This window comes from Syngnathoides biaculeatus, chromosome 5 (genome assembly GCF_019802595.1).
Source record: "Syngnathoides biaculeatus isolate LvHL_M chromosome 5, ASM1980259v1, whole genome shotgun sequence".
NCBI lineage: Eukaryota > Metazoa > Chordata > Actinopteri > Syngnathiformes > Syngnathidae > Syngnathoides > Syngnathoides biaculeatus.
This window is the reverse complement of record NC_084644.1, coordinates 21334868-21349038: the sequence shown is the minus strand read 5'-3', so window position 1 is coordinate 21349038 and position 14171 is coordinate 21334868. Positions and strand designations below refer to the sequence as shown.

Below are 14171 nucleotides of genomic sequence, written 5' to 3'. Positions count from 1 at the left end.
AAGCTATTTTCACACAATGCACCACCATTTACAAATTTATCTAATCACCAACAACATCTGGCACTTGAGTTTAGAAATGTAGACCCCCCCCAAAAAAAAAAAAAAAAAAAAAAAAAAAAAACTGCCTGTCAAAATGCTGAGTCTGGTTGAAATTTCCATTCTGAGTATTGTACTTTCCACCAAGAATATACAAAATGGGATGGCAGATTCTTGAGAAATTGTGGGGTTTTTTTTCATGTTAGGAAAAAAAAAATTTCCTCATATTTTTGTGATATCGCTCATTGACAATAAGTACATTATAACTTCATTAGTTCTCAAGATATCTCTTTGACCCTTTCATTTTTATGTTAATAGGGGAACCTCTTTCTCTGTTTGAACAAATTTCAGTTAATATTCACCAATAACATTGAATGAGCTGAAATTCAAAGGTTTTTTTTTTTAAGTCAACGCATCAAAATTACTGTGACATTTCAAATGGCATTACTTGCCCAAAGAACTTCACTTAAATAGCACAACTGGAACATTATTTGTGAGTAGAGTAGTGTGGACAGTTGCATTGGTCATATATAATATTATAGGCGTTTGAAGTGCCCATTGCATTTTATATTATTATTGTTTTTTTTTTTTTTTTTTTTTTATAAAATGCCACAAAAAATAGTGGCCACTGGTTACATTGCTACTAAATTATGAACACTCTCAGAAGAGGCCCATGATTTGGGACGCTATGATTGACCTTTGTGCCTTTTTGTTTTTCAGGCCTCATTTGTTGTGAATGTTGTCAAATTTAACAACCACAATACTTACAATGGCTTTTTTGTCACGCCTAAATTGATAGATGAGCTTTCTTATCAAGATCCTGTAGACCTTGTGTACTGTAGTTCCAGCATGACTTGTTTCAACCATGACGACAGAAAATCAGTTGATGCATTGAATAAATTGGAGATGCTAAACACAGTATTGAACATGATTATATTTCAAAATTGTACCATAGGCATTCCAAATATATCACCATTATCGTTTCATCAGTCAAGTATGGAGACAGGTTTTGGGACGCCGATTAATCTCAACTTCTAAAACATCAACCCTGTCCTCATTTAATATCTACCAGTAGATACAACTGGGGGTTATATTCTGCAATGTATGCACATTTGCCTTCATTCTCTACCTCGATTTTTGCTGGCTGACTGCTATGTAATTTTCTATTGAATAGTTAGCAAGTGGAGAGAGATTTCCTTTTGGGTAATTGATTGCAGATGAACACAATTAGAATACTTTATTTGGGTTTCCAAATATGCATGAATGCCTGCATTTTTCCATCCATCCAAAACAATTTAAAAGAGAATAGGGCCGTAATAATGCAATAAATTTCAAGAAACGATAGACAGGAATAGTTTTGTCTTTTAGGAGGGTTTTTTTGTGTTCTCTCATTCTCACTCATACTTACTTGAGTTCTTCTGATAAGAGGTGAAAATAATTGAGCCCCTCTTAAAGATGGCAAAAACATGCTTTTTTTTTTCTTGAAGAGTCATGATTTAAAGTTTTTCGCCTTTGTGCTTTATCCGAGCTTTGGAATGTTTTTTTTGTCATTTTTTTTAACTAAAATATTTGCTCTATAATATTTGGACTTGTATCGTAACAGTGCAGCTGTGATTATCCGTATCTACTATACGTACACACAATACGCTGTGTGTAGTTTAGCTTGTCTTTTCATGGCTGTTTGAAACAAGCTAAAAGACCAAGTGTAAGTTTTGCCTTATTTTTCCTCCTCACCTTCTGTTAATGGACTGTAGAGGTCTTCAATAGTATTTGATGTGTCTGCCTCTTTTAGACAGTTGCAGGCTGCTATGTGTTTGTGCTTACTGATTCAGAGCTGCTTTAAAGTGTTTCTCGTGTCATCCATATCTATTCGGTCTCAGTACCTGGTGATTGTCATACCTTAGTGTGGAAAAAACAGTGGACAGGTGAGTCCAAGGGGGAGCAGATGTCAGCAAGAGGTCAAATTGTCCTGGGCCTGATAATTAAAAGCAAAAAAATAATAATAATGAGCGATGCGGTCACTTGATGTCTTGAAAGGCCCCGGAGACACTTGCCTGTAGATACAGGGGCTTTAAAAGTAGCATCACACAACCTGTCCTCTTGCGCTACTGTTCCAACATTTAAGAGTCGCTGATTAGGTCATCTGTTACCGGCCATGAACACCTAATGCATTATGATTGTATAATAAGAAGCTCTAAATGTTTGTGAATGCAGGGCTGTCTTGTCTTTTCTCCCTGTTTGGTAATAGTGGCCACACCTTAGGGTGAGGAGATAATTAACACAAATCCCCAGTAATGGCGCATATGCAGCAAGGCGATGAAATGCAGTGATCATTATAGTTCACCCTAAAACTAGCTGGATGAGTCACACTTGGAAATATTGGAGCCACTTGTTCAACTTCGCCAATTTTTCTGTTTATGATGAATTGTTGCAAAAGAAAGCGGGGGGCCTTGTGATATGGAAATTGTTAATTCGATAACAGTTCCTGTTTTCTAATGCTGGAACACAAGTGATGGCTGAAAAGTCTAGTGTCATCCCTATAAACATTCTAAAATAGATATTCAAATGAAAAATACTATAAGATTATTAACATCCATGTCTACATGAAAAAATAAATATGAGCAGAGAGCGCACCATCCATGCGCAAAGTTGCAGAAGACTCAATCGTCATCGAAGTTGTCGCCAGATTGGCTGCATTTACTGTCCGTGACATCACCCCGGACATTCGCCATTGAAAACACGCTGTTGCCCCTACTGGAGGATGCCCCTTCAGACACGGAAGCTCTTTTCGAAGAAAACATCTCACAACCAAGTGAAGTGTCCGGGGCAATATTACCCTATTGTTTTGAGCCATATTTAGATGACATGCTGATAACGGCCAAACCACCTCCCTGCCCTATCCACCTCAGCGCGGGTCTCTTGCAAACGTATAAAGGATAAATCCGTCCTCCCGAGTGTTCAAGCAATGTCCAGCAATGCAACGAGCCGGCATTTTGGCTAACACGAAGGAACAACGAGCTACCTTCCCGGAGGTAAAACCAATAGAATCAAACGAGTCCACGTGAGAGCAGTCCTGCCATGTACGTCACTTCCTGCTTCATCTCGAAAAGAAATCCCTCGAGAGGATTTTCATGGCGGGAGGTACAAAAAGCTGTATACGTCAAAATCATGTTTTGTGGTGAAAAAACGCATTGGTCCATGTCGGCTGCCGTTTTTACATTAATAACATGCTATAAATTATGCATTTCATATGACAGTGGCACTTTAAATAAATGAAAACCATGCAGGCCAAGTGTGGACAGCTCAAGGCATGCGGCCCCAACTTCACTTAGTGTGGCCCACAAATCGGTGGATGCAGAGCTTTTAAATATTAACACTGATTGTACTGGATATATAAAAGAAATAGATTGTCTGAATTTACCGGCGTGTCTGAGACACACAAAAATAGCAGGGATGCATAAAGTATGATTAATCTCTTCAGAACTATGGCTTGATACCTGTCGTGGTGGTGGAAATCTGGACTGCACAGGACTGACTAATTTGGTTGCATGAGTTGGCAAAAAAAAAACAACTTCCTGGTGTCCGGTCATTTGAAAAAACGTTTCGGTGACTTGACAACACAAAGATGAAATCCATTGTGGTGTCAAAAACACAGACAATGAAGGGAGCCAACCTAACATTGGATGGACCATGTGCGTGTCTGCGCAGGTGTTTTTGTATTTCAATGCGTGTGTGTACTTTCGAAAGGTTTTCTGACACCCAGCTGGTAGCTGCATAGTTACACAAAGTTAAAGTCCCACTGACATCCCTATATACATTGTAAAATAGTTATTGTTATGAAAATTACATATAATATTATTCACTTCAATGTCTATATGAAAAAATAAATATGAGCGGAGAGCGTGTCATTCATGCGCAAAGTTGTGGAAGTCTCACTTGACATCCAAGTGGTAGCGATATTGCCTGCGACATCATTTACAGCTGTCACACTGGTACAGTCGCCATTGAGTAGACGCTGTGTCACCAGCTATGGGAGATGAACAACAGAGATTTTCGTATTTTTCCGACAACCCTTCTGACACAAGCTCTTTGCGAAGAAGAGAACATCTCACAATCGAGTAAAGTGACCATACCTTACCGATTTGAGCCATATTTAGATGATATGCGGATCACTTATAGCTAACAACAGACTCCCTGACAATATGTATGACAGTAGGTAATAGCTCTATACACACCTACCTGTTATTTGGAACCCATGGAGCTCTCCTTTTCACCTGTGCAATCCATTTTTCACGATGACGGAAAAGTCTGAAGAGTGAATCCAGCCTCCCGAGTGCTCGAGCAATAACCAGCAATACAAAGAGCCGGCATTTTGGCTAACATGAAGAACAAAGAGCAACCTTCCGACAGGTAGAACTGGTATAAACACACAAACCCGCCTGAGTGGGAGTTTGCAAATAATGTCACTTCCTCCTGCTTCTCCAAAATAAATTCCTCGAGGATTTTCATGGCGGGAGTTACAAAAAGCAATGTATGTCAAAATCATGTTGTGTGGTGGGGAAAAAAAAACAAAAGGGTCCATTTTGGCTGCCTTTTTTTTTTTTTAATTAAAAACATACTAAAAATCATGTTTTTGGTGTCAGTTTGACTTGAAGCAGCATTAATGGAGTCTGTTCCAAAGCCCACGACAATGTACGAAGATTTTGAATTCAAGCCAGATGAACGTATCCTATCCGCAAACTCCAATGAGCTGATATGTGAAATTTGTAGGAACCCGCAACAAAGACAACACAACTTGAAACCTCAAAGTGACAAAATCCATTTTAAACACAGTCATCCACCTAGTTTTTTCAGCTGGGAACAAAAAAACACCGTGGGACGTTGACCGTCTCATGTCAACTTGTAATTATGGAATCCTTTGCCCAACAAGACAAATACAGACGTGACCGCATTATAGTCACATTATAGTCACAGTATAGCATACTCACTATTGTCAGAGATGTAGCCATTGAACATGTTGACAAAGCAGTGTTTAATATAGTCCTTTTAAAAGTAGTACAAATCCTGAATCAAAAGAGGTTGCTGTGATCTACTTGTTATACTGTTATTAATGTTGCTATACTTGGAATTTTTTCTCAACCAAGTTGATTGAGAGTACAGTGTGCCCTTTCCCATTCTCGTCCCCGCATATCAGTGGATTTTGCTATATTTTTTTCATAATGTATGTATGTGTTTTATTGTGTATTTAAGGTACCATAAGATGGCAGGTACAAGGCACTGAGGAACAATTCAAATTTTACCCTTTGTACACGGAAGAAAATTGTTGCTTTGGCTATGCCCAATGTTCGTGTAGTAGCTCTGATCAATTTTCCCCCTTCTCTCAGCTTCAAATTGGTTTACTTCTCTCCCATAGACTGGGCTCTGGTCTTCATATTTGCTTAGGAGCAAATGCAGTTTTCACTCTTAAAACCATCTACCCATGTATCCATTTTCTGAGCCGCTTATCCTCACAAGAGTTTCGTGAGTGCTGTAGTCTATCCCAGCAACCATCAGGCAGGAAGCAGGGTACGCAGAAATTAACAACCATTCACGCTCACTCTCACACCTTCAGGGAATTTAGAGTCTCCAATTAATGCATGTTTGGGGATGTGGGAGAAAACCGGAGTGCCCTGAAAAAAAAAAAGCACGAAGACAGAAGGAAAACATGCACTCCTTACTGGTGGGGCCCCTTGTGAGGTTAAGCGGCTCGGAAAATGGATGGATGGACAGTTTATAGTCACATGGTCCAATACTTTTGCTCATTTGGAAACTGTGGCTTTGAACAAAAGATGCTCTATCATTCTAGAAGAAGAAGAAGAAGATCCTGAGTTTTGTAACGGATAGAGATTGAAATACCATGAAATAAAAGCTGGAAATCTGAACTTTTGTCTTCTATTGTTCTGAAACCAAAATGTCTTCCGTGTACAACCAAAACAAAGAAATGGAGCTTGCCATTCCAATACTCTTTGAGGGAACTGTATACATAACTTGTGGTTGAAAAATAATGGCTATGCCAAAACGCTACTTTGATAGTTGACGTGAATTTGGCATGTGAGCTGATAGTGTCATTAATTACTTTTTGAGTCCCAAATTACAGAAAAAGGAGTAAAATCAAATGCATCGGCTGGAATATTCATTGCAACCTTTGAATGGTGAGGAAATTTCATTTAATTGGCCTGACCCCTTTGCGCTGTCCCTAGGTTACAGATGGCCTAAGGTTCAGGATGTTGAATTAATCGTTTGCGATTCTTTGAGGATATGCCTCAGTCAACAGGACAGCTTTAATTGGGATGAAGAAGTATGCTCATGTACAGTATATCTATGGATGAGTGATTATGCATGTTTTGGATTATAATCGGCATCATTTCCTGTGAAGCCTTTCACAGAGAGCACAGAAATAAATTGTTCTAATACCGGAGGCCTTGGAAGAGGACTAATCCTCCCTCGGAGGTCCTCACTGAAAAAAATTAGTTTCTGATCAGAGTAAATATATCATTTTACATGATTTCAAAATGTTTCAAATGCTTTTCAAAATGTTAAAAGTAAAATGGCGACATATCATTAAAGTAAAACTGAGATTTATCAGTTGTGTTCAGGTGTTTGTGCGTGGTGCATGTGTATTCATATTTGTGATCATGGTTGTCACGTGTAGGCCTTTATTTTAGTAAGCCCCTTGATTCTGATATGCTCTCTCTTCTTCTTTCTTCGTACCTTCTTCTGACATATGCAGTTGGCTGGTCGGGGGTCCAAGGAGAACAAGTGTTCTGTAAAGGCTGTGGAGGAGATGTTGGAATCAATGCAGATAACCATGTCGTAGATATCTTCCACCAAGACCTACTTTCCTCTACCCGTTGATGACTATACACTCTTGGAGCCATTGCCAGATCAAATAGCCCTATGTCTTGAAATGAAACTTAACATAGGTTTGTCTTGCTTTGTGCCCTTTCAAGTTCAAGTCTGGTAATTGGCTGAAATTGATGTGGACAGTAGCAGAAATGACAACACTTGTCCTCCAATCTGGTATTCTGTGGCACCATTTCCAAGTAGTCTAACTTGATTTAATATGTTTAACATTTAGTTGTCCTTACCTAAAAGGCTGCAACATTGTACACGAGAAAGGCGGTAAGGTGTTTGTTAAATGCTAATAATCGAGGCCATTTGATCTGGCTACACTGATTCAGCTCTAAGAAAACTTGCCTTTTCGCTAAATCAAGCAAAATGTCTCAATAAAAGTTATACTGCTTACATTTTCTATGGGTGTTTTAGTTATTGTGGGTTTCGGAACAATTTGTTTTATTAAAATGTTAGGATGAGGGTCATGGATACTTACCTAACCTAACCTATTCTGGAGTGGGATTGAGAATATTGTGTCATTAAATTATTCCAAAATTATTCCTTTCAAATGTCTGAGGTAGCAGCTGCATCAACTTGAACACACTGAATGATGTCTCTTTCATTTTATTTGGAATTTAGCAGAGAGCAGTATGCAGTGAATTGGAAAGCAGAACAAAAACATTCTGGGAACATTCACAATGTTTTTAGGTGCAACCTTTTACACACAGACTAGAAAAATGAAACTATGCCATCTTAACTTTTACATTGTTCTGAAATTACTTATACAAGTACTGGTGTAAGGCAGTATAAGATGAAGCTATACATATTGTCAGGCTTTATTACTGTTGGGTCTTTGCCATGTTTGAACGCATATCCAATTTCTATACCACTTATCAGTGTGGTCATAGCTGATATGGAGCCTCACCCAGCTGATGAAGGGGGAGAGGCCGGGTACTGCCTCGACAGTTTACCAGCCATTTTCAGGGCACATAAAGACAACCATTCAGATTCACACTGAAGAACAATTTAGATTCTTCAATGACCATTGCGTATATGTTTCTAGAATGTGAGAGAACGTGGAAACTCCTCCAGTCAGCCTGAAACTCAATTCAAACTCAGAACCTCAGTTCTGTGAAGTAAATTTGCTGACCAATTGTGCACTGAGCTAACCTAATCAAATATTTCATGTAGAATTTACAGATTATGACCATCAAATTTAAAATGATGACTTGTTGATACCTTAATGCAATTTGACATTGTGGTAATGGGTCACAGCGAGTGACACTAAAAACATACTGGGGCAATAGTGCCATCTGTAGTCTGAATGGCAAACTATTGATTGCAGGTGAAAGGAGAGAAAGAAGTGATGGTATGTACATCATTCTTCTGGAAATGGGCTGTTGCTGTCTTGCTTTCAACCTTGGAGTGCCTCGATTTCTATGCCCAGCTTGTCTTCTGCTCCGAACAAAAATTGTCTTCCACATCATTTATCAGTAAACTCTGGGCCATCATTCTTTTGCTTTACTTTGTGTTGGCCAATTTACTGTTAGTGTAAAGGAAAAAAACGGATTTGTCCCTATAGCGTGTAAATAAACAATGCATCCTTTCATTGTCTCCACTCGGACAACAGTGGACAACCGAAGGTTAGAGAAGGTCAAGGAGAATGAGCCTTTTAAGTTCCATAAACCATTGGCTCATCTTATTGTGTGAAAGGGATTCGGTGTTAGTGCTCATTATAATCCTGGATTCCCAAAGAGATTTGTCCCCGCAGAGAGTAAACTTGTACTCTGCTGTCCTGCCACTCTTCGCTGACCAGGTTACCCAATGAGCTCTGGGATAATCACACACTTTCAATAGCGCTCTTGTGAATACCAAAAAGTGACAATGGAACTCGAAAGGTACACACAATGTTACTTTCAAACAGAAGGGTGGGGAGGACACTTCAAGTCATCCTTTCTGAGAAAATGCAGTAGTATGCTTCTAATAATAGTGGAGCTCTTTGACAAGCAAGCAGTTAAGTTGGATCCTGCATCAACCAGTATGGATTCTTCTTCCCTTACTATTTTGTAAAGGGTTACGCAATATACAAATAAATCTTATGCATCTACTCTTTCAAACGTCAGATTGTTACATGTGCTTTAATACCTTGAAGTTATGATCTGCTGATTTACTGTAAACTTACTGAATTGGTCCACTGATGTACTATGGTATAGAAGTTAATATTTTGCAGAAAAGTAATCTCATAAGACCAGTGGTAACTTTGTCCACAATTGCAATAGCCTTAAAATTCACCTGTAAAAAAGAAAAAAAAAAACAACAGGATAAGTCATTTGGATTTTCAAGTAGTGCCATCATTCATTCATAAGACCAGCATTTCCCAATCTTAAGGTCAGTATCCAAACGGAGTCATTTTTTGATTGGATCACCAAGTAAAATGTAATTTATTTTACAAAATCTTAGAAGTGCTTTGAGGATCAAATGGGTGCTGCAACTAATTCTAGAGCAGGGGTCAAACACGTGGCCCATTTGGAGCCCGTGAGATGAAATTTTGCGGCCCCGAACTTAATATGAAGGTATAATGGTTGTGGGACCCTTGCGGTTTATACGAATGGCAATTTTACAGTGTTGTGTGCGTAGCAGACCGATCATGGTGGGGTAGATGGCTATCGGGCGTGTGACATCGACCGGCCTTAATGCAAGCAGAGAATTTTCAATGAGAAAGTTATAGCAGCGTTGCAAAGGAGAGGTTTTTTTTTTTTTTTTAGTTTTACAAGTTGTAAACACCAGTGTCCATCTTATTTTGTCTTAAAAATGTTTGAGAAAATGGGATTATTTTTAATTTCTAATTTTAATCCCACATAAATCCATGTGCACTGAGGCCGCAGCCCGGCCTCAGCCAGACTTCGCCTCCAGCGGCCCCAAATTAAATTGAGTTTGAGATCCCTGTTCTAGAGAAGCTTCAGCAACCCCAAAATATGGTCACGTGAACGGAATGGTAGTGTTGTCTGACCACCTGCATCATCTTGATCGAAGAACTCTTAACTCACGGTTAACACTGTAAATGGTGAGCTGTGATTTAATGCAGCAAAAACAACAAAAAAGGAGGATTGGTCATTATAATTGTGTTTATATTATGTGGGTGACGTTAATAAATGTGCAACATATCCTAGTTAAGGACAGGTACAATTGATAAAATAAACTATTTTTGAGGCGATGGACAAGGAGGACGGTGGGTGGGGGGGTGTTTTTGTTATACTATTATGTCGTAATAAAATAGGTTAAAGTGGTTTGCCATTTTTCTAGATTATTTTCTAATGATGGGCAAAAAAAAAAGAAAAAACTGGAAGGAGAGATCTTTCATCACCCCCAAAATTAATCTGGAAAGGCCCATGTATAATGTAAAGCAGGTGCACATTTTGTTGCTACTTATGAATCATTATATTCATATATTTTGTATATTTTGGTCTGAAGGGAAATCCCATTTCAAATTTGGTTTTCTAGTGGAAAGAGTTTGGGAAACCATTAGACCAGTGGTTTGAAAACCACAACAAACCAGGGGTGTGCCCCCTGGTTTACAGCTTTCAGAGCCACCCCGGTTTACAATTCTCAGAGCCACCCATGACACCCGCTTCTAAATTTTCACCACTAACCCCTGGGATGAAAATATTTCAAGTGTGTGGGTGCAAAAATCTTCAAAAAAGGGTGTGTCCCCAAAAATGTTTTGGAACCAATGCATTACACAAATAATGCATGAACATGTTACATTATGGTCAGTATGAACTTTGTAATTAAAATGATTATGCAACTGCATTCAACTTTCCATTAGTTTTTACCTCTTATCCTCATAAGTGTGCTGGAGCTTATTCCAGATGACTTCAGGCCTCCAGATTGGCCACCAGTCAATTGCAGGACACATATAAACAATAAACATTCGTTCACACTTTACATTTGCACTTATGAACAATTTGGAGTGATCAAATAACCTAATATGCGTGTTTTTGAAAAGTGGGAGGAAATGGGATACTCAGAGAAAACGCACAGTGAGAACATAAAACTGATTTGTTTGGTTACCTTATACTGTATATAAACAATGATGCCCTCTTGAATTAACATATCTTTTAATGAATATTAATGCAAACCATTCACAGACATTAATATTTTTTTTCAATGAAATCAAGACTAACCAAACGACTAGGTTTAGTTATTAAAGTTTGATTATAAAGGTGTAAAGAATATCTAGGCATGCCTTTGTGTCAGATTGAGCTTGGTAGGGGTGAATGCCATTCAGTGCTTGACTCTTTCAACACTGTTAAGACTATGGAATTAAAGCAACTGACTTCAGAACAGACCTTGTACTACTTACCCTGTTGTCCAGGAGCCTCCAGAAGGCTGGGATGTTTTTTTCTAGAAGCTAGCAAGTGGAAATGTGAACCCTTTTGTAGTTGTTGCGCTGGCTTCTCAACGCATGGCTTTCTGACAGAATCGTTGGCCATGCATGTGTGAGCTCCTCAAGAGTTTTCAACTTGTCTGAGAACTTTGTCACTGTGTAGGACATGATTCACATCTGAGAAAGGCCAGTTGCTGGCTCCGAATTACATCTGTTCCCTCCAGCCAAGACTTTGCAAACCACAAATTCCCATCTCCGAGGGTCTTCTCAGCCAAAATGCTCGGCCTTATCCCACACTGCCTGGAGCCTAATTATAAAAGGAGGGAAAAACTAGAATTGGCTACTGATTGAGCTTCCTGGGTGAATGTTAATCGCAACCACAAAGGGATATTTTATACCCTGAGAGGAATTCAACTGAATATGGGACCATGAGGACGTAGAAAAGGTCTGGGGTTTTCTTGGCGACATCTCATATGCTGATATATTTACGCCTTCATACTTCCATGCAATCATCTCATTGCAACTGGAAACAATGCAATAAGATTCTTTCACATTGCATATTCACTGGTGTGAAAACACTTCCTTTTCAGGATTTTCACTAACCACACACCACACTATCAGAGGTAGACTACAGCCAAGATCATTCATCCAGTACTGTGTGTAAAAGCAATTTGAATTAGTTATCTGTTCCTCAGCTTGGTGTTGCACACTCTGCCTTGGCTATGTACATTTTGTCTTTTGCTCCCCCATGATACTGTAACAGCACCCTCAATGTGCCAGCCACTTGGACCTCTACGGCCTGCCCCCGCAAGCCCTCTGCCTCTTTGCCTAGTCTCTTCAGAGACCATGTTACAACGATCGGATTCTGTAGAGAATGTGTCTTTGATCATTTTCTGCCTGTGCAGGTTAACTGCCAGTCCTCATTAGACCTACTTTAGAGATGACATTCAGACTGTCTTGTAGCTGTTTGACTTAAGTGTCACTGCTACAACCTCCGTTCAAAGGTAAAGGAAATGGCTAAAATGAGACCATTTTTACATACAGTGGCTGAAATAAGTGTGTAACACATCACAATTTCTGTCACTAAATATACTTCCAAAGGTGCTATTGAGATGAACATTTCCCCAGATGTTGGGAACAACCAACGTATTCAATACATCCAAAAAAAGCCATCATACTTTAAATGGAAAGCCCATTATACCACCATAAATTTGCCGAAATCAGATGATTCTCACAAGATTTCTGACAGAGAAGTACAGAGAATAAGCAGAAAAGTTGTCCAAGGACCACCCATGGAGAGCTTCAAAAAACTTGGAATCAACAGGTAATGTTGTGGCAAGGAAAACTATGAATACTGTACTCTGCTGCCATGGCTTGTTTGCATGTTCACCCAGCAGGACCCAATTGCTGACAAAAAAGCTCGTCAAAGCTTGTTTAGAGTTTCCTGAGCAATGTATGGACATTAAAATACTGGGAGAATATAGTATAATACAAATATAGTACAGTACAGTACAAAATTGAACTGATGATATGATCCACACAACATTTCACAATCATTATCATCTTTATTTCAAGTATTTAAAATACAAATAATTTGTCCGTTATTTGGAGTCACCCTAGTACAAACACAGATAGCCACTGTGACAAAATATACTTTAAAAACCACACTATGCAGAGTCTTTTGGCAAATAAAGGTTGCCATTCATGCTGATACGACAGTTGTACAAATGAAGCAGAGTTCTCAAGAAATTTAGTGCAATAATCTGCCAGGCCCATGATCATCTCTGCAGTCTTGAGTGTGTTCAACTCCAGGTTGTGTCAGCCACACCAAACCTCTAGCCACTCCAACTCTGGTCTATACGCAAACTTTTCACTGTTATTGAAACAACTTTAACGATTTAGACTGTTATTCTGCACATAAAGAGAAATGCAATAGTCTGCGAAAGTTGTTGTAACCTGTATCGTCATTCTTATATATGCGTCGACAGATATACTAAAATTCAAGCATATTTACTTTGGTAATATTGTTACAACAGATTTATGTAGAATATACTACACGTCACAATGGTCTGGAAAATCATATTGCTGTTTCGGTGAATCAAGAGAAAGAGTCAACAACACCAATGCAAGCAAAACACTGTGTCATCGTTGATATATCAAATTCTGCAAGGTGCAGTAAAGTTGACCTTCTCTGAAGAAAGTGAAACTTAATGTTGTTCAGTTCAGTAGTCACAGTTTGTGCATATTATGCTCCAATATATTGTGTGGCAATGCAAAGCAGTGCAAAGCAGTGCTGCACAAGGTCTGTGTAAGTAATATTGTGTACAAAATTTCATAAGATGTGCTGTACAATTCGTATTTCTCTTCAAAAGGGTTTGTTATCTGTGTGATAATTGTGATTGATATATTTAAACCAATGAAAAATTTATCAGGGTGTCCAAGATTGCCAGAAAATAAGCATTGCTGCAAATTTTGTTTTGAAGGACATAATTCAGTTTGAGTCACACGTCTCACTGCTTCACAGTTCTGAGGTCGTCTGGTCGCTCTGAGGGACATGACCAAACACCTTCTCCAAGTCCACAAAACATATGTAGACTGGTTGAGGGAAATCTCATGCACCCTCAAGGATCCCGAGGTTGGAGAGCTAGTCCACTGTTCCATCCATGGCCAAGATCAAAACCACACCGGTCCTCCTGAATCTGAGATTCGACATCGAAATGCTTTGCTGATGTGTGAAAATATGAGGTTAGCTTTCACAGTTATGCTGAAAATACCCAACTATACATGTCTTTAGATCTGAGAAAAGGAGGCAATTGCTGCAATCTGGAAGTGTCTCGTTGAGAATAAACAATGAATTTTCTGTAACTTTTTGCTT

The 14171-nt window shown here is 39.0% G+C and overlaps 1 protein-coding gene across 1 annotated transcript in view; it reads left to right on the top strand.

The window, feature by feature from the left end:
* The window catches only part of emc2 (ER membrane protein complex subunit 2), a 50598-nt gene extending 43271 nt beyond the window's left edge, over positions 1-7327 (top strand). Inside the window, exon 11 of the mRNA XM_061821140.1 lies at positions 6806-7327. Within this exon, the coding sequence (XP_061677124.1) occupies positions 6806-6892 (87 nt within the window). The 3' untranslated portion in view covers positions 6893-7327. The remainder of the gene's footprint in view (positions 1-6805) is intronic.
* Positions 7328-14171: the final 6844 nt, after the last annotated feature.